The following is a 21,977-nucleotide window of genomic DNA, read 5'->3' as shown; positions in this document are numbered from 1 at the left end:
AGTTTACATGACTGGTTTCATACTTAAATCCCTTTCAAATAAAGGTGCCCTCATTCTATGAAGTGAACCATCTGGAGCTCTGCTTTTTTTTTAATCTACTGTATTAGAGGTCAGGCAGAGGCAAGTGTTCAGGGAAGGATTTGGAACAAAGTAAAAAAAGGATGAGAAATACAAATTAAAACAGAATCTGACATTAAAAAAAAAAAAAGGAATTCTTATCCATAAAATGAAATTCCACCTTTTTACACAAAAATAAACTATTAATTATTAAATAGATATTTGTCAGTTAAATCTGGGTTATGTACATAACTATTATGGCAGCGAGGGTAGTGCTACAGAGCAGCATTTACTAGTATCATGAAAATTATTCAGACCTGTAAAACTCTTTTAATTGAGCTTATGTTTCAAAAGGCATATTTGTTTTTAACAGAGATTTTATGTTAAAGCTTAGATTTTAAAAGGTACTTCTGTTATTTTAGAGAAGCATTAAGACTGGAAGCTCACTCTTGCAGGCATTTATTTTGTAACAGTCATTTAATTTCATATTTTATTAGGTTTGAAAACTCATGGGAAGCTAAACACTTTTCTCTGCAGCTACTGTGACTACTGGAGAAAAATATGAAATAACTTTGAAACTTTGAAAATTATAGGTCAGGCTCAGTGATGGCCTGGTTCTGCTGAGCTCAGCAAGGAGGAAAGGCTGCCCAAAATCTTTACGGGAGCAGTCACTCCTAGAGGCTATTCTGACTTGCACTTGCTGGCAAAAGTCCCTAAAGGACCATCTGCCAGCAAAAACTGAGTGGGAGAGGGAGGTGGGAGGGTAGAGAATCATTCACGCGCACACTCAGGTCCTGCAAGCAAGATTTAAGACTTAAGTATGTCAGCTTTACCTGCTGTGGAGTCCTCAGTATAGAAGCACTTCACCAGAAGATACAAAGAAAATATCCGTAAAAACAGGAGGCGAGGAAAACTGAACAGATAAAAGAATTTATGTTTTATATTCAGAGTATTATGGTTACGGTCACAGAACCATGGTCAACATTACCAAGCAGTACAGGTTAATTATACCATGATATGTCTACAAAAGGCTTATTGGGAATGGGGAAGGGACAGAGATAGGTGCACAAGGGATAGGTGCACACTAAGCTCATCACTTCAAAATTGCTGCTACAGGTCTATTTATTTAACTTATTACTACAGAAACCCATAACAATCCTAAAGCATTCAGAATAGAAGATGCATGGCAGAGCAGCCTATGTTTCAACAGAACATGCTGCTTCCCTCAATCAGGTTTGAAAGAGGCAGATCAAAAAGAAAACATTTAAAATTAAATGCCAAACTTATTCTGATTTGATGAAAGCAAAAAAAAAATTGCGCATAGTGTAAATATATAGACCTTTTGTATATACATATACCTATTGCAAAGCTAGAGCTTCACTGGCTTAGCCTGTTCTGTTACATGTACCCATTCCCACCCTCACTTTTGTTTTTCTGTAAAATGCACCCTTGAAGGCATCAGTTCGTAAACAAGGGCAACAGCTGTTGTGGGTCAGAGCAGATGTGGTCCATACAGCCAGAGTATATGATGCTCTCCCACAAATACTCGTAAGGCTTTTTTTTTTTCCTTCTTCCTTTGCTATTCCTAATGAAAGTGTGGCTGTGCATGCACCTGGCATGATTAGGATTTTCTGCCTCTGTGGTACTGTGGAGTAAGGTGATCTGTAAACGATCTGTACACCCTACAGTCTCATCTTCCTTCCCTATCCCACTATTAATTTCTGTCTCCATCCCACTATTTATCATGCATTTTTAAGTTACATCTAATATTTAGTTTATACACAATCTTAAACACAGACCATGGAAATATTTACTTAGCTGAAATTAGTAATACCGACTTCCGTGAAATGTTTGGTTTCACACCACATTGCTTGCTGTCTTATAGCACAGCACTGGATCTTGAAAAAAAGTGAGAAAAACAAGTGGTTTTTTTTTCCCTATCACCACATGTTCAGTTTAGATTTTAGGTTTACTTGGCTTGTGTGAAGAAAGAGAAAAATATACTTTGCTGTCCAGATCAAGCACAGTGTAACTGATCACACACTCCATGTAGAAGGTGGAGAACAAGATCTCCTGTTCTACAGTAAAAATTCGAAATTAAACTGTAAGCCCCAGTCAGGTGAGAAAGGGATCTGCTCACTGGTGCTGTTTATAAAACTTTCCAGGAGGGGAGAGGTTTTGGTTTTGCTTTACAGTGGCTTGGTTTTTGTTGATACTGATCACTCTTCACTTCCATTCCACGTAGTTGTACAGCAAACACACCTAAACCAGCAGTTCAGTTGTTCCTTTTGCACGTTGACACCTCAAAACTGATAGTGTAAACAGAGAAGACTTTCTCTACATCTAGCACTAAAACTATTAACATTTTATTCATTCATGTCCTGTTCCTGTGAAAAGAAGTCAACAGCAGGGGTCAATATATGGAACAGATCTCTACAACACAGCCTCATCTATAAGCAGAGTTTCAGCACATAAACCCTATAAAACCATAAAGCTAATACCTACCACAAGCGAAATAGTATAAGTATTGAGGCAGACAAATACCATCATGAGGGAAATACAAGAAAATAATGTTCTCTATCAGTGTGAAACCAGCAGCACCACGGAATGAAAAATGTTATTACTTGGAGGCAAGACACAATTCAATTCGTCTCCAGCTTCTTTCATCCTGTGCTCCTCAAAAGTGTTCAGCTCAAAGCCAGCATGAAATCTGCTCTGAATTTGTGTCAGATTCCTCTAGGAGCTACAAGAAAACACACACTTGCAGCACCCACAGCAACTGAGATTACTCCAAATAAGGAATCCCTATACATTTACTATGAGATTTAAGTGTTGAGATACCAAATTCACAATGCACTTGGGTGCAGCCACTGCATTGTCTGCTAGGACAGGTGAAGTACACGTAACATTAATTTTCTTCTCTACAAGCATTTAGCTGAGAAGATATTTTATGTGCAGGAGGGTAGGGAAGAAAGAAGGGGAGGAAGGGAAGAATACGAATCAGCATTAATCTAGCAGCAGCCTACCCACAGGGCCCCCAAAAGTCTTTTGAATATTTCTTTAGTAGTTCTGGAGGTTGAAGAATACTGTCCCATCACACTCCCGCAGACATTAACGGGCAGCCTTCACTCCAGCATTCCTACAAACTTAAGTGAGCTAGCACTGAGACTCCTTTCTCACAAAATTAAAACATTGGTGTAAATACCGCTAATAAAAATATCTTAGCATTTTCAGAAAAAAAAACAACTGTCATCCAGAATAAATGTTTTCATTCTGAATTTCTCCCTACTGCTCCCATCCTAGAATCACAGAAGTAGAACAAACAGGACATTGTTCTCTCAACCTGGTCACAAACTGCCAGAAAACATTGTGTCATTCTCTCCTACTTAATTAGCAAAATAAGAGTTTTTTCTTTTGACCAACCACAGATATAAATATCACTATGTCATTAGCACTCCACACAGGATCTGATAGACAAAGTTACAGCAGACTGTCTAAATTCCAGCCATCTTTGCCCTAAGACTCCAGCTAACATCTCAGGGTTTCTTGTCCGTCAGTTCAGATCAATTTCCTTGGAATTTAATCACTTTTTTTTTCATTACAGATGAAGTTTAATTGGTCCTTCGATTTTTATTAAAGTGCCTAATAAGATGCATCTGTCCTTTAAAAGAAAAAAGTTGTTCTCCTTCACCTAAAGGACATTCTTAAGGATTTTTTTTTTTTTTTAAAAAAAGAAAACTTTTCATAATTTACCTCGTTTCCCTAGAAGAGACGAAGTATTTGGTCAAGCAAAAGGAAATCTACAAAAATCCACAGCTTACTTGTGCCACAGACATTAAAGTACAAGAGAAATTTACTATCAACTCCATATTTAGTGTAGATGAGTCTAAGAAATAAAACCGCAAACAGTATTTAAGAGCAAACAAATCAGAAAATCTGACAATCCTAGGACTCAGTATTTATTCTGTTAACTTTTAGTTTCCTGTACCTGCATACTAAAGTAGAAAAACCTCCACTGAAAATTTAGATTGCATGAACCTCAGTACTCTTGAGCTGTTACCTCTCACTGGTCTTTCTAGGAAAAGAATGACAAAAAACCAAAAACACTTTACCTGGGGTTTTGTGGCTGATCTGATAGTTTGGCTTTTATGAAATCTCATTCAACCTAGAGATAAATGGAGGGTAAAAACTTAGTCCTTCATGAAACCTGGAGAGACAAGTGACAAATTCCTCCCTGGGTTCACAATAATACTAAACAGTAACATGTCAGGAGCGTATGACAAGTACTTGGTAAATCTATGAAATGAGTTGCACAGCCTGATATCTGAACAATGAGTTTTCATTGCCAATAGCTTTGGTACTTTACGTTCTCTTTTTCTTACAGATGCCATTGACATGAAGTTTTGATTAGAAGACATTTCCTTCTGCTGCATCTCAATCATTTATTTTTATAAGTCTGATGCTGACACATGAAAGATATCTAAGTGCATCAAATAAATCTTTCTTTTGAAAAATCCAACATCACACGTTTCCTTCCAGATCATAACATGCGGCCTGACATACTCCATCCTAGCTCCAAACCTGCTGGGGAAATGCTTTTCAAGAGATACTTCCAGAAGACTGGGAATAAGCCAAGTCCCTTCTGCATCACCAACACGTAAATACAGATCCATACTATCTTCAGAGATAGAATGACAAAAAAGAACAAATAACATTTTAGCATGGAGGTTTCCCAACTGTGAACAGTCTACACATTATTCAATGTAAACCTAATGAGTTGCTTATTCCTTGTTTGCAACCTCTGCCTCTGACACTTGATCCAAAGTTCTTGGTATGTCCCTTATACTCTGCTTTTATATAGTGATTGTTAAGAAAAACAAGTTTGTGAATTGAGCCTGAATGATTTGGCTTGGAAAGGACCTTAAAAGACCATCCAGTCCCAACCTTCCAGCCATGGGCAAGGACACCTCTCACTTGATCAGGCTGCCCAAGGCCCCATCCAACCTGATCTTGAACACTTCCATGAAGGGGGCATCCACAACTTCCCTGGGCAACATGTTCCAGCGCCTCATCACCTTCACCGTGATGAATTTCTTCCTAATGTCTAATCTAAATCTGCCCCCTTCCAATTTAAAGCCATTCCCCTTCACCCTATCACTACATGCCCTTGTAAAAAGTCCATCCCCAGCTTTCCTATAGCCCCCTTCAGGTACTGGAAGGTTGCTATAAGGTCTCCCCGTCTCTTCTCCAGGCTGAGCAACCCCAGCTCCCTCAGCCTGTCCTCATAGCAGAGGTGCTCCAGCCCTCTAATCATCTTCATGGCCCTCCTCTGGACCCATTCCGACAGCTCCACATCCTTCTTATGTTAGAGACTCCAGAACTGGGGACAGTACTACAGGTGGAGTCTCTCAAGAGCCTCAAACCAACTCATTGTAACTCAGGAAAGGCGTTTACATACCCTCTCCGAGGACTGCTTTAACTTAAGACTTTTCCCAGACCTTGGACATAATGAGCAAGCCTACACAATCACAGGAGTATAACTGGAGGTAAAGAAAAGGTGATAAAACTGAAGCTTTTAAGATAGGGATCTGTAAAGGTGAACCTAATGCTGAAGCCTTTTCTCATGTGACCTATCACAGTGGAATCAACAGAATTACTTACACAAGTTAGGACTCTAGGATCAAGATTATTAAGACTATCCTGCTCTGGGATGCTCTGAGCAATATCTTGTTTCACAAGTGCACTCCTTTAGATCAGCATTTTTCAATGCAAATATGCAGCAAAAATCAGACTCTATTAATTAAAATTCACAGAAAGCATGTTTTGAGACAGAGAGATGAATGCTCTATGAATAAAATAGCGTGAAGAAAACGGTGTCTGACCAATTCTTTTGTGTTTGTGCTGACAATGATTTAACTGTATTTTCATACTTGAATTTAAAATAAAGTCTATTATCAGAAGGGTTTGTTGTGATAAGGCATATATTTATCCTCAAAGGTTTACATGGCATAGAGGAAGGTTTGAACTGAAATTCTGGACTCAATTCACACAGGGGTGTGAGAAGTTTACACTGGATCTCCCTACAACTTTGTTAGCAACAGTGAGAGGTTAGCGATCTGCACTGTATTCAAAAGAGCTAAAAAATCAAATCCAGGTGATTTATTAGCACCATACAAACATCAAGTAAGGTGACTTATTAGCAAATATGTCCACTACTGTACTACCTAATGCCATGTACTGCCGCGACAGGGATCCTCAAACTGGTTTTCACTTTAAATGAATTTATGGAACTGTCCCAAATTATTTTCCAGCAGAACTCTTATCACTTATTCTAATTATGAATGAAATCCTGTATCTCTTGCTACCCTGACAAAAAAGAAGTCAGGAACTGTTTTAGCCGTATATGCAATTAATACTATTTTGAACCATATATTTTCAAGTAAAAAAAAGCAAGAAATCCCTTCAGGGAAACTATTATTGAATTGTACTTCTCTTGTTATCATACCTGTTTACAAACAGACAGAAGCAAAGTTAAACAGACTTATGGGCCTCAATTACAAAGGACAATTAAGTCATCGCAAATCTTCCACACAGCATCCGAAGCTACAAAAGTAATTCACCATGACCTAGCAGCCCTGTTAAGCCTTTGTTTCCTTTTTCTTGATTGTATTTCTACAGTTAAAAGACCTAAATTTGGCTGAAAACAGAATGCTCCTCACTGTATTTGAAGTATGAGGCACTTAAATAAATCCAGAGATATATACATGAATTCATTTGCTGAACTCGTGAGCACTCATTACTTCTGTTCTGAAAACTCACATCAGTCATATTAATTCCTCTCACATAATTTAGCATATATCTTTTGGTCTAGACGACAACTATCTACTGTAACCGCAACACATACCCATTACTTTCATAGAGTATAGAATGCTGCATGTCTAACTTTAGATGGGCAGATTTCATTCATTGTAAAATAATTTTAAAAAGAACATTAGTTTACCAGCTTAATTGGTATTAATATCTAAATTACATAGTAATTATGAAAAGAGAAAATGTTAAGATATGGCTTTACAACAGAAATGTAGCTCATTTAGATACCGGAAACCAACATTCACTTTCTTATCAATTTTTGGTATGTTTTCAAGCATGCCTCTTGGTCTAGTGCTCTAAAGCTCATCTTGCACACATGGCTGCCACCAGTAACTGCTTTTCTGTATCACATTTACAATCAGACTGCATTCAGTTGTTCGCATGCTACTTTCTAGACGTGTACATAAAGCATCGACAAAGTCTCTGAAAACAAAACAGTGCAAAAAGAAAAAAATGCAAAGGTGCCATCCAACCACAAAAAAATATCAAAATGTGACAGCAGTCAAGCAGAAAAATGCAACCTCAATGAATCCAGCCCACGCTGCTTTACAATACATAAAGTGATTATCTTTTAAATACTGGTGGTTCATTCAAGACAAGGGGGTAGTCTCCATCCAACAGCCTGTCCTGCAAGAAGCACTGCCTGGCATCAATAACTGCATGGACAGAGACTCTTCCACCCACTCACCTCCAGAAGTGACCTCTTCAGAACTGGGTTGAGGAACATTGGCAGGACAATGTGGGGAAGCTTGCATTGCTGCTGCCCTTGCTATACCTGTCCTGTGGAGAAATAGAGGACTTAATTTCCAGGGCTGTCAGTCAGCACCTTCCATATTACAAGTGAAGGAAAAAAAAATGAATTTGACAATGCCTGCTTCAAGCAAGTACGTCTGGGGTGTGGTGAAGAGCCCCCAATATTCCACTGAGGTATATGGGTTACTTTCACTTCTTCTTTGGAGCTCCATTTGTCTGCCCGGTCAGCAAGCTGGATTCTTTGGTTCATGAGTTGATGATGCTCTTGCCAGTCACCTATATGGCAAGCTGAAATGTGGCTGTTGAGAATCAACTTAACTAGACAGCCCAAATAAAATCAATAAGGAAATAATGTTTAAATTAATCTCTCAACTCCCATAAGAACAAGTACTTGCCATTGGGTAACTCTCTCCCTTCTGCCCCCCTTTCAAGAAGGCAAGTTTCATAGTCTGCTCTTTACATATTTCCTTTACAGAAACCATTAACACGTGAATTACCTAACAGAGAAGCAGTTCTTTCATTCCTCCCATCCCAACCATTCCACAGAGACATTTTATTTTACTTCCACATTAATCAAAACAGGGTGACTACAAGAATCAATCCTAACAAAGACAACTTGTAAAGGAAAAAAGGAATCTTTCCACTCCACTCATGGTTTCCAGCAAGGACAATGGTATTCAGCCATCAGTTTTTAGTGCGACACCTACAAGTGATTTGCATATACCAAAGTGAAGTCCATTAGAGAGAAAGACACAAAAAAACCCCTCTATCTGAAACACATGAATAAATCACTCTTTTGAGTGTGGTGATAAATGCAAAGTTTTACCATTTCAGAAACAATTCTCTAAAGCCTAACTAAAACAACTGTGTTTGCTTCCAAGAGCGATCTCTGCGTATCTTTTCAGGAGTACCACAATGGTTTTTGTTAGAGAAAATGTCAAGTTCAGCTACAGAGAATTGGAAGCTAATGATCAAATATTTTATTCTAGTAGGAGTGTGCACTGAATACTGATGTTCACAGGCAGGAACAATTTCCAATAATCAATTGGAAACATACCAGCGTTCATTGCATTTGCTTAACTTCAGTCAACAGCAATGTTAATCTTGCAAGTGAACTGCGAGACAAGACAAAGCCTATACATGTGAGACTAATATGTAATTCAGAACTGCTGAAAAGCATGGAAAGCAAGACAAGAAAATTGTATGTCAGAGGAACTCTGTTACTGGAAAATCCAACCAATCTACCAACCAAACAAAAAAGTCCAGTTTTTACTGTGTCAATTACCCAAGCTCAATCTTTCAGCTCAGTGCATGCTAAAGAGTAAGTTTACAGGGTGAATAGAAATTTTCACTTATTTGGCCAAACAGACTTATGAATCACTCACTCCCTGAACACAGATGCCAGACAGGGTGTTTTCTTCACTTTTATTTTTATGCTTTAATTTTCAGCTGTATTCTGCTTTACTCTTCACAAAGTTCCCACTTACCAACACAGTAACCACTTCAAAGCAACAGAAAAGTTTGTCTTTGAATACCTACTGCCTTGGACTATTATTATGGCTGTCCATAGCCTATGATTAAAAACAGAATTTGGCCGAGATATTTGGATGAGGTATGTCCAAGATAAATAAATCTGCAGTAAATCTGCTCCTTTTCTTTATGTGACAAATACTAGAAGTATCAGAAAGAAACAAAATCATCATGGAACCCCGATGACCTTCAGTTTTATATGCTGCCGACGCTCCTCTCAAAGTCACGAAAAAGCTGCCACATAAAGACCATGATACATAGATAATCTAGATATTACAGTAACAATGGACAGGTATCACTGATACTTTTCTCTCTAGACTGAGAAAAGAACCAAAACACTTTCAAATGTTCAGGGCTAATTTCTATTAATCCTTGGAAGGAGTTGCACTAGCGGAAAGAGATTTCACCCAAAACCACAACTGTTCGAGCATACACCCTCTCTCAAATGCAAACTGTTAAAAGCTAAAACTGGGGGAGGAGGGGAAGCTACTACTGAAAGCAGGAGCTGAAACAGTCACAGTGTGAACTGTTTGTTTGCTTTAGTAATCCACAGAATCATAAAATGCCAATCATTTCGCACTTTGAGGGTAACATACATTTGTTTCAAAAACAAGCCTTAAGCATTCAAAACCAAACCCCTTATGCATTAAATGCTTCAAAGCACTTTTCCTTTGTTTACATCCTGATTTTCTCCCTACAAGTTAACTACTGTTCTTAACCCTCTCCTATAGCTGATGCTGACTGATGTATCCCAAGCACTTCAAAAAGCACTTTAAACATACAGGGTATTTCTAAAATGTAGGATGACTTTCACTGTTGTTAAAAAAGAAAACCATTTTGACACAGGAGAAAAATATATTTTCCAGAGATTAGTCCAATTCAAACAGAAAGCTCTTCCATGACAGAAAGCACATGCTGTTTTTAAGATGACCTCACATTCTGCCACCACATCCAAGCTAGAATATCCCCTCTTCCTCCTTGCTTAAATATTGGGTAGAAGCCATTGTGTACATAAGGACTATAACACAGCTCCCAGACATAGCTGCCAGATCCACCAGAAATTTTCACGTAAGTCCTATGGAAATCATTGGTTTTTCTAAAGTTCATTTTCCCTTTGAGAAACTGACAAAAACCTACCCTTCGGGTGGAAAGTCCATTGTGTGGACCTTTAGATGAATAAATCCACTCATCTCTGGCTGCAGCAGTGGATTCCTCATCTACATTCTTCATACAGTGACAATAATCAGGTGGTTACTGAACATAACCTTTCCCATTTCCTGCATCCGTGCAAGTGAAAGAACCACTGGATAGTAGTCCTGCCTTGGTCTCCCCTACCAACATATAGCTGGTAAAGAAAAATGAGGCTGATAATTTGTACCTACAGTTAAATCATGTTAGTCATCACTGCTAGGGAACCTCTACTTCAGCATCCAGAAATGATGTTGCTAGCACTTAACTTTAATGGATAGTCTCAACAGAAAAAGGAATAATGACAGTTTCAACATACCATATGCTATGGCTTTGCTAAGAACCTATGATTTTTTTTTCTTTTTACAAAAGCCAAAAAGAATATTGATTTATTTCAAGTTCACTGCACACTAAACACTATTTCCACTGTTGCTATTTGAGATATTAGATAAAAATGCCATCTTTCTCACTAAGAAAAGAATCAACAAGTCTTTCATGAAGCAGAGGATCTCTAAAGCTCTTTGTTATATTTCAAACAATCTTGTCAGCTGCAGGTAGCCAAAAAACTTACATTGATTCATGAAAAAATATACAGAAAATTCACTTTGGTAATATCCAAGCTTAGTGTATATTCACAGAGCACTGTGGACCGTAAGACATTGTCAATCTAAAACCAACCATAGTAACATAACCAACAATTGAAACTCGGTGCTTTACCTCTCTGTTACAAATTATGAGAATATGAGAAATTGTTGTAAAGCAACAAGCGAAATGCCATCTGTGAGAATCTAGATAGACTCGGAAAAACTTCAGGATGTTCAGTGAGAAGAAGTGCAAAATTCTGTACTTGGGACAGAAGAGCTCCACACATCTGGCTGAAAAGCAACTGGTAACACAGCAGTCTGACTGGAAAGGACCTAGGCTCATCAGAGATCCTAGGCTGAATAAAAGCCAGCAGTGGGTTCACATCATTAAACCACACCCTGGGCTAACACCAGGAAGGATGCGGCCAACAGAAAGAGGGAAATCACTCTCCGCTCATCACTGATGAAGCTACACTTTGAACAGTGTCCAGCTTCTAATGTCCCTAGCCCATATGGAGAAACTGGACAAAATCCATCAAAATTTTAGGCAGGTCAGGTGCTCAAGACATTTGCAGAGACTGAGGGTGTTGGGCTTGTTTAACCTGGTGAAGAGAAATTTAATAGCAGTTTACAACTATTTGACAGGGATTACCGAGACAATGGAGCCAAAGACTTCTTGTGATGTTGTAAGGTCAAAACCGAGTGGCAGCTTGGGAGGTTCAGACTGGCTACTTAGAAAGGCTTTTTCTCTAGGAGGGTAGTGCAGAACTGGAAAGGTCACCTGAAGAGATTGTGGCATCTCCATTCTTGGAGGTTTACAAGACTCAGCTCTACAAATCCACAGGTGACAATCTATAGTTTTGGCAAGATCATGCTTCCAGTGGGACACTGGACTACAGAGGTCCTGTCGCACCTACACCATTCCTATACTTCCACAAAATGACAATTTATAAGACATGAAACTCTAGTTAGTTATCTAGAACAAAACCTCTTTGCTAAGCCTTGACTCCTAGCCTGTCTGCCATGGTATTTTCAGAGAGATGAATTAACAAGCATTAAGTGTCCAATGTGAGATTCCACAACAACATTGTTAAGCAAATGAACACCTCCTCACTGTGCCTCATTCTTTGTCACTAAACACTAATACAAAACACAAAGACACAACATTTGCACCAAGAAGTGTGTGTCAGCGACACAGAGCTAGAAAAGGTGAGTCGTCTCTTTACTACAGCTTACTGGGTTTAACCACTATAGGCTGATACACTTCCACAAATGACTGACCCAGGTTACAGTACAATTAACTACAATTTTTAAGCCTGATTAATTGAAGGAGTGCAATGAAGGTGGTGAAGGGTCTAGATGGCAGCTAAGGAAACTGGGCTTGTTTAGTCTGGAGAAAAGGCGGCTGAGAGGAGACCTTATTGCTTTCTACAGCTACCTGAAAGGAGGTTGCAGTGAGGTGGGTGTTGGTCTTACAAGTAACAAGCAAGGATGAGAAGAAACGGCCTCAGGTTGTGCCAGGGAAGGTTTAGACTGGATATTAGAAAAGTCTCTTCACAGAAAGGGTTGTCAAGCATTGGAACAGGCTGCCCGGGGAAGTCATAGAGTCACCATCTCTGAGTGTAGATGTGGGACAAAGGGACATGGTTTATAGTGGACTTGTCAATGCTGGGTTTATGGTTGGACCCAATGATCTTAAATGTCTTTTCCAACCTCAATGATTCTAAGTGATTAATTCTGCATTTGTCACCTCATTTTTCATTCCAACAATGCAACTGTGCTAATTCTTCAGCCATAGACTATTCCTTGATAGTAGGTTAGTCTTTGAGGTAATGCCTCAACCAAAGCACTCTGGAATGCTCTTAACAGTAACCACCAACTACAGCAAGACTCATTATCAACTTAAGATTAAGTATTTATCTTAATGTTCTGAGCACAGCTCAAAAAAACAACAGTATCATTATGATAGTACCAAAATATGAACTTCTTGGAAGTTGTAAAACCATACTTTAGGGAGACAATAAGAACCTTACAAATAAGCACATGCCCAAAAGTAACCAAACGGCCTCGCAAAGGAGAAGTGTTACTGTTTCCTTAACACATGTACATTTTTCTAATAGTGCTGGTAGAGGTAACTCTGAAAAATATGCTTAACAAAATATTTAAAAGCTGAAACTATTTTACAGACATTCATGAAATATCCTATAATTTTTTTTAGAGGAATATAATTATACCTTTTGTGCTACTCACGCGTTGAAAGATCTTCTGGTTAGCATTAATTTGAATTCTATTGCAACATAAATTAATAAAACTTAGACACGGTTATCAGCCCTTTAAATAACAAACTGATAATGTGTCCAGGCAGTGTATTCTATAAAAAGGACAAAGACGTACAATTAAAACCTGAACTACAATTACATTGCATTTTGGAGAGTTAAAAAGTAGACTGAAGTAACATTAACGCAAAAAGAAAATCTGGACAGTAGCTTTGCTTGAAGCAAAGGCATATGCTTATTTAAAAGAAGACAATATGCAGCAAGGGTAAATCATATCGAAGGAGTAGGCAAAAAAGGTCAAAGAAAAAGAAATGGGTTTGTACCCACTTATTACTATAAATTTGAATACATCAAGCTCCTAAGGAAACATGCAAAGACAATATTATGGTCACTGTATTCAACAGGATAAATTTAATAGTACCATAATTTTAACAAATTATAATATGCATGAGAATTCCCAAGTACATTTCCTACCTCGTTATGCAAAGAAACAAAATTATATTCCAAATGGTTATAGCGACTAGGGAAAATTTTTCTTTTGGATAAAGTATAAATTCTTGATAGGCTAAACACAAAGTTTGCTGATGAACGGGAATGCTGTAAACACTAAGAAAATTAACTAATGCCTTTAACTAATCCACATAATTTCAATTCCCAAGATTCTTTTCTTCTGAAACTGCAGAATGTACTTAGGTTTCCTGGCAGTATGTAGGAAAATCTAAATCTAAATCTTAGAATCTAATATTTCTGAGTACACTGAAGTTAGGCCAAATTTCCACCTTCACCTATTTGTGACCTAAAGAACAAAACCAGTAATAGCATTGAATTTCTGAAGATTTGGCACACTGAGATTCCCACAAGAGTTTACGGTAAGCTGTTACTTTATCCACTCTTGCACCGAGTCAGATAAACTCTTCAGAAAACCTCTTGCAGTATCAGGGGTTACATACTACATCTTCACAATGTCTAGAATGTACTACTGAAGACAAAAGCAAGGTTACTGCACAAAGTATTTAGAAAAAATAGGTTTAGAGATTAAAATCAGGACCCTCAAAGCACAAACAAAATACGTCATTTATAAATACAGACATATATTTTTATGGACTTACAATATGTACACAGAACATAGCTATGCAAAGCCATACACACCAATCCAATCTCACTGGAACCAGCGACAGCTTTTTAATAGACTTCATTAGATACTAAATCACAATTGCATAATGGCTGCAATAACCTGTTACAACCACCTGAAGAAGAAATTGGAAATGAGGATCTTGGTGCTCTTACAAAAATAAGTAGTGTACTTCAGTTTTATAAGAACCCACCAGAGCAAAAACCCAAAAAAATGAATTTTAAAAATGAATCTTCATACAACTTCCATTATTTCCAGTCACTTCCAGTTCTATAGTAGAGCGGTAAACTTAAAAAAAGGAAAAACAACTAGCTTTTCCCTTGTGATAATAAGGTAAAATCCTGACCCTATTCTTCAGACAAGTCTGTTGATACTGACCTACTTAACTAGGAGCTTACCCAGGAAGCCTGCCAGGCTTCCATCTAAAGTCAGAAATTCCTTTTCAGTAGAATGGTATAGAATTAGGGACTCTTGAAATTTCAAAATGATCCTCCTTTTGCACCTGAATGTCACACACAGTTAAACTAATCACGCCAAGTCCAAGATGATTTTGAGTCACATATGTGCCCTTTAATGACAATAAAAGAATGGTACTGAGTCTTGCACTGACAAGATTCAGTGGATACAAGTACAGAAAGCAGAATGAACTTGGCAAAGAGTGTCAAGTGAGCTAAGGTTTTGGCTGGATTTCCTTTTTTTTTTTTTTTTTTTTCAATAAAGAATTCTGGTGCTTGAAGAGTAGCAAGTTCTGCTGCAGATAAAAACCAAGCACCACTACAATCAAGTCAAGCAAATGGAAAAAGAAAAATCAGGATGACTATATTCTCATCTCATTTCTTTCTCCAGCACTGCTTGGATCCACATATTACTGACTTCTAAGGTTGAGCAGGGAATGCTACTTCGAGAGAGAGACAAGTTGAGAATTTAAAGCTTTGGGGCCCTGGCTGAACAGAGATGGAATAGCTGCCTTCTGGCAGGAATTAAAGCTGGTATGGATATTTCACAAAAGGAATTAAAAGATAGTCTTTAGAAGATAGCCTGGAAAGTGGCCAAAAGGAGATCAAAGGAACTTTAGCAGCACGAAGGCACATACCAGAAGCACATGAAAGGGGACTTCAAGGCAGACCATTAGGTTTAAGAAAGTATCTGTTGCCTGGTTGGAAGGCTGTGTGAACCAGGGGAAAAATGTAAATTATTGCAAAATATTTAGTCCCAAAATATCCACATACTCTTGTATAGTTTCCCGTCTTGACCACATGTCAGACATCTAGAACAGATGTCTTTCACATTCAGTCTGATTTTGAACTATAACAACTGATCAGCATATCCATCATCCTCCTCTTCAAGCGTGGTATATTACTGGAGCTGAGATTCAGATTCAAGAAAATACAAGCTATCTGTGAGTTGAATGAAACACAGAGAAACTATAGCTTATGCCTTATATCGCATTTATTGTGGTAAATATATGATATAAGCATGATTATTTATGATTGTAAACTGAGACTTTCCAAAAACAATGGTTGAATGAAATTTACATCAACTAGAAACAGTGATAGAGGAAAGAAAGATAAGAGATAATACAGGGTGCAGGCAAACACAGATAGCTTTAAAGCACAATTACAGGCTGGGTGGAGAATGGATTCAGAATGGCCCTAAAGAGAAGGAATTGGGAGTGCTGGTGGATGAGAAGCTCAATGTGAGCTGGCAATGTGTGCTTGCAGCCCAGAAAGTCAACCATAGCCTGGGCTGCTTCAAAAGAAATGTAACCAGCAGGGGGAGGAAGGTGATTCTCCCCAGCTACTCTGCTCTCATGAGACTTCATCTGGCGTGCTGAATTCAATTCTGAAGTCCTCAAGATGGGAAAGACATGGATTTATAAAGCTAGTCTAAAGGAGGGCCACAAAGATGATCAGGGCGCTGGAGTACCTCCCATACCAGGACAGGCTGAAAGAGTCTGGCTTGCTCAGCCTAGAGAAGAGAAGGCTCTGGGGAAACCCTACAGCAGCCTTCCAGTACTTAAAGGGGGCTTATCGGAAAGCAGGGGAGGGGCTCTGGATCAGGGAGTGCAGGGTTAGGACGAGGGGTGATGGTTTTAAGCTGAAAGAAGGGAGATTTAGATTAGATATTAAGAAGAAATTTTATAATGTGAGGATGGAGAGGTAACCCCAACTCCCTCAGTCTGTCCTCATAGCAGAGGTGCTCCAGCCCTCTGATCATCTTCATAGCCTTCCTCTGGACTCACTCCAGCAGTTCCAGATCCTTCTTATGTTGGGGATTCCAGAACTGGACACAATACTCCAGATGGTTTCTCACGAGAGCAGAGTAGAAGGGCAGAATCACCTCCCTTGACGTGCTGGCCATGCTTGTTTTGATGCAGCCCACAATACGGTTGGCCTTCTGGGCTGTGAGCACACATTGCGAGCCCATGTCAAGCTTCTCATCAATCAGCATCCCCAAGTCGTCTCTGCAGGCCTGCTCTCAGTCATATTACCCCCTATTCCATATTGAAACTGTGGATTGCCCCCACACAGGTATAGAACCTTACACTTGGCCTTGTTGAATGTCATGAGGTTCACACAGGCCCAGTGGATGACATCCCATCCTTCTGGTGTGGTATCTGCACGACTCAGGCTGGTGTCATCTGCAAACTTGCTGAGGCTGCACGCAATCTCGCTGTCTACATCATATTAAACAGCACTGTTCCCACAATATGGACACCTGAGGGACACCACTTGTCACGGATCTCCATCTGGACATCGAGCCATTGATCACTACTCTCTGAATAAGACCATCCAACCAATTTCTTATTCACTGAACAGTCCACTCATCAAGTCCATATCTGTCCAATTTAGAGAGAAGGATGTTGTGGGGGATCCTGTCAAAGGCTTTACAGAAATCCAGATAGACTACATCTATTGCTTTTCCCATGTCCACTGATGTGGTAACCCCATCATAGAAAGCCACTAGGTTGGTCAGGCAGGACTTGCCCTTGGTGAATCCATGCTGACTGCCTCCCTGCCCTCCACATGCTTTAGCATATATTCTAAGAGAAGGATCTGTTCTATATACACAGAAAGAACACACAGAGTGGGATGACAGAACAAATCTTCACTGAGACTCCTTCACAGAACTGCAGGAACAAGCTGGCCTCAGAACAATCATATTTTACAGAAACACAGCATAAAGACTAGACAGTTTTTCAAGTGTCAAGCTTCAAAAGAACAAATGGGGCATCAAGGAATATGATCTGGATAGGCCCAGAGTTGAAAAGAGGAGCTCTGGGAATTCTGCACTGGATAAAAGCTTCATGAAACTGTTGAGTTATTGCTGTTAAGAGTTCTTAAGAAGAAACGGTGTTTTGTCTCATCTGTTAAAATGTTTAAGGTATCTCTCGTCATCACATATAGTCAAATCTTATCTAGCCACCTTTTATTTATTTTGGATGCAGATATTAGCATTATTTAACTTATGCAATAAGTTTCACTTATGCAATAAAACCTCAAATTCTGGAGTCACAATTTCTGGACTGCACTGCAAACTGCAAAAGCCAAAGAATGGAAGCACTTCCATTGCTCAGTTTTGGAAGCAGACTGATCAAAGTTCCTTTATTCCTCCTCCTTATTTGGATTCCATTATTGTGGCAGAGCCTGTATTTTAGGCATCTATGGTTAACAACTTGCTAATTCAAATACTGATACCTTTAGTCTGTAGTACAGATCTTTCAAAGAACATAAAACTGCAGAACTAGTACTGACAGAAAAATACATTAGAAAAATCAGATTTAAAGCCAATCAAAATAGTTAGTGGTAAGTCTAAAATTAAAATAATTTTTAACATAGAAATTTACATTGTAAATCTTGGCAAAGTTCAGGTAAGGTTTTCTATTTAGTCTTAAAATTTCACAAGTGTTTGGAGTTACTGAATGCAATGAAGATCCATGAATGTATATGTTGATATGCACAAACAAACTTATGAATGAAGACTTCTGCATTAGAGGTGACTTATAGCAAGAACAACATTTCAGAAAAGGGAACTCTGCCAAACAGGATATTTTTTAAAGATAATTGTGTAAGTTCAATTGGTGACAATAACATGCCAGCCATAATAACTGAATTCAGCCATTAAAATGTAAAACAAAGGAAAAGCTTCTTTTTCTAAGCTCAATATAACTACATCTATCAAGCCCCATCTGTAATAACCAGGCTGATGTTTGCTCTGTGGAGTCCAAATTGCTAATTCCTCTAATTTACACCAACTTCTTGGCTTTCAGGAACAAAAATCGTTTTCTGTCTAAATATACTTACACTTAACAATCAGAAATGAATCCCTCTGCAAACAATTCTCCAGATTGGCAATCATCTTTGTTAGTAATTATTTATAGTGCAGAAGAGTCAGAGCTTTCTGCCTTCAGATTTAACATCACTACTACCTGAAAGTAGGTTGTAGAGAAGCGGGTGTTGGTCTCTTCTCCCAAGTAACATGATGAGAGGAAATGGCTTCAAGTTGCACCAGGGGAGGTTTAGATTGGATATTAAGAAAAATTTCTTTACTGAAAGACAGATAAAGCATTAAAACAGGCTGCCCAGGGAAGTGGTGGAGTCACCATCCCTAAAGGTGTTCAACAACTGTGTAGATGTGGCACTTCGGGACATGGTTTAGTAGGCATGGTGGTGTTGGGCTGATGGCTGGACTTGATCTTAGAGGTCTTTTACAACCTTAATGACTCTATGATCCTACTGTTACTATCATTTCCCAGGTACACCCAGGACAAGTGTCAAATGTTTCCAAAATACTTGTATTGGAAACAATATATACTTATATAGCCATATTTCCCCCTTTCCTTCATACATATTACAAAATGCCTTATAAAAAGGTTGTTTTGAAGAAGTATTACAGTAAACATCACTGCTACGTAAGTCTTTACAACGCTAACCAAACTGGAGCACATGTAACAGTTTGCACGGAGCAGCAATGGGACCCTGATGAACAGACAGCAACTTTACACCCGCAGAAGTGAGCGCTGCTTTCATGAGCTGCAGGCGTGGCATTTCCTGCTCTGCTTAAAGGGACAAATGTAAAGGGACAAATGTAAAACAGGCCAAGTTTGCTGACATTTTCTGAAGAAGCTGGACCCGTAGGCTGGTGGGCTATTTGCTGCCAATAATAGCATCTCCAAGCGGTTTCAAACCAAACCCCAAATTTAAAATGCTTTGAAATTAATCTGAAGGTATGAAAAAGTAAAAGAAACATCCTCAGTGTTTCAACCTAAATGAAAAAAATAGGAAAGAGCAATGCAACAAACAACCGTTGTTTGCACTCTGTACAAATTACATTCTGCAGTAATTTCTGCAAGACAGCTCAAAGCATAAGCAACTAAAAGCCTTCACTTGGACACAGTGTAAATTCTTGCAGGTACTAAATCTTAAGTTTTTAATATAATTCATTGATTTGCAATATCATTACTGCTAATAGATGCAACTCATTTGTTTTCAATCTAGCACCTTCGTAATGCTTACATAGTGTCACAAAAGGCCTCTGCTCTGTATGACCCATTTTCCTGAAATGCCAGTGGAAGCACAGAAATGTTCAACCTAGCATTTAAGTACATAGCTAACCCTGGAAAATAAAATCCATGTAATCCATTTTTCAGGAAACTGCATCTCATCACCACAACAGGGGAAAATCAGAACTGCAGGGACACTTCGTCTCATGTCATGGTGTAAGGAAAGTTTTGCTCCAATAACAGTCTCACTTCTCTGATCAGCATAGACCAAAATAGTATGTGAACCACACGGGACATGAAAGACATATAGCGCCCTACTTACAAGTACTAACTGTCCCATCTCCTAGTGTTGAAACTTCTACGTAGCCATTGTAATCTGTCTAGATTCACATTTTAAGCACAGCAACTGGAAGGAACACAGACACACCAGAAAATAAGTACTAGCAGTCATACACAAGACTTCTGTGAGTGGAACATATGTAAAAGCATGAGTGCACACAACATGCACAAAACCATACTGACATTGCACCCAAGCAATAAGAAGCATGACCATTGCTTGACTCGTAGTATCAGGTGTTCCAAGAATTTCTATAAGGCGTGTAATAATTTAAAGCTACCTATTTCAAAGACACTGTATATGTGAATTCTGCTTTGAGCTTCACTGCTGATTAAAGAAAGTATACTTGACCCAAGCCTTCCATTCAAAAGACTACAGAATACATGTCTGACTTCATCTGGTACTGGTTAATCCCATATCACAAATCTGAACGCAGAAATAAAAGATATCGAATCAAGCAGAGTGTCAAAATTAACATGTTGCATGACAACAGTCTTTTGTGCAACCTCAGGAGCCAGTTTTGCCCTGCACTCACCAGTCCACTGCGCCTATCTGTTGAATTCTACTAACTAGTTATTATTATTGAATTTACTACGTGAATTCTTCTTTTTATCATATCAGAATGTAGAAATAAAGACATTCTATCAGAAATTACGTATGAAATCATGACAGACAGAGCCTGATTTGAAACCCCTGGGAAGATTTATTAAAGACCTTGCACCAAGTTCTAGCATAAATTGAAACCTCTCAAAGTTAATAGAAGATGAGTTCGCATTGACTGGATAGAAGTTTAGAAATAAATTACTGAAAACTGGTGACCAGCTCACTGTTTGAATATTTTTATTCTATTTAAAATACATATTTAACATCTTAGGTTAAGGAGAAATAATATGGATCCATTAAAAACAGAGAGAAGGAAATAAGTAATCATTTATTTATAACTGATCTGTAGTGATCTTTATTTTTCGCTAGAAACTGGCCCAACAGGCTGTCTTTAATGCAATCAGTATTATCACAGGGCTGCATTAACCTCAGAGTTTACACAAATGGTATTACTTTGCACAGTCATTGACTACCTGCAATGCCCAGGTCACATGAACAACAAAAGCACTACAACGGTAAGAATTAAGGGAATAGTTAATTAAGTTCTATTTAAACTTGAGCTGAACTGGAACTAGAGGAAAACAAACCAACTTTATTATCAGTCCTTTACTTTCTTCTGTACTCTATTCTTAAGTAGAACACACACAAATGTCATTATATTACACACAGAGATTTCCATATTTTCCTTTTCTAAATAGATGAATCAGTAAATGATAGAAAAATCACTGCTACATTTACAATATAGATCCCAAATCCCTGTCATAATAGTCATTCACAAAAGTCATTGAACTGCATGATGAGTTTTGATGAAAGATTTTATTAGGAATTAATTACCAATTTCTTAATGTAAATGTTTATCACTTGTATTTGCATGGGTAAAATACAGTCTGGTCTCAATTGCACTTAAGCAATGGAAATAACAGGTACAATAGTTTTTAAGCAAGGAAACATTCCTGAGAAAATGAGATCTCTTACAACCCATACAACTACTTTTCTAGATGTGTTTTTGTTTCTTGGTAAAGAACTGGGGAACTTTCACCAGGAACCAGTAATATAGACCACATTCATTACTAAAGGCAAGCTTAGTATTAACCTAAGGCCTATAGAAATACTTGATCAACAAAGTGCTTCAATATGGCTAAAA

At 38.4% G+C, this 21,977-nt stretch overlaps 1 protein-coding gene across 10 annotated transcripts in view; it reads right to left on the bottom strand.

Annotated features, from left to right (window-relative positions):
* PPP2R2C (protein phosphatase 2 regulatory subunit Bgamma) overlaps window positions 1-21,977 on the bottom strand; it is a 199,484-nt gene that overhangs the window by 115,696 nt on the left and 61,811 nt on the right. For 2 of the 10 annotated variants that reach the window (XM_054065193.1, XM_054065197.1), the window contains exon 2: window positions 7,616-7,707. The exons of 6 other annotated variants lie outside the window; for them this stretch is intronic. In XM_054065193.1, coding sequence (XP_053921168.1) covers window positions 7,616-7,707 — 92 coding nt within the window. Of the gene's footprint in view, window positions 1-890; window positions 919-4,169; window positions 4,223-7,615; window positions 7,708-21,977 lie in introns of those variants that run through there. 2 more of the 10 variants (XM_054065195.1, XM_054065206.1) reach the window with 2 other exon arrangements.

The sequence above is a fragment of the Cuculus canorus genome, chromosome 4 (assembly GCF_017976375.1).
Source record: "Cuculus canorus isolate bCucCan1 chromosome 4, bCucCan1.pri, whole genome shotgun sequence".
Taxonomy (NCBI): Eukaryota; Metazoa; Chordata; class Aves; order Cuculiformes; family Cuculidae; genus Cuculus; species Cuculus canorus.
The sequence above is the reverse complement of the archived record's forward strand: the minus strand, read 5'-3'. Positions and strand labels throughout refer to the sequence as shown.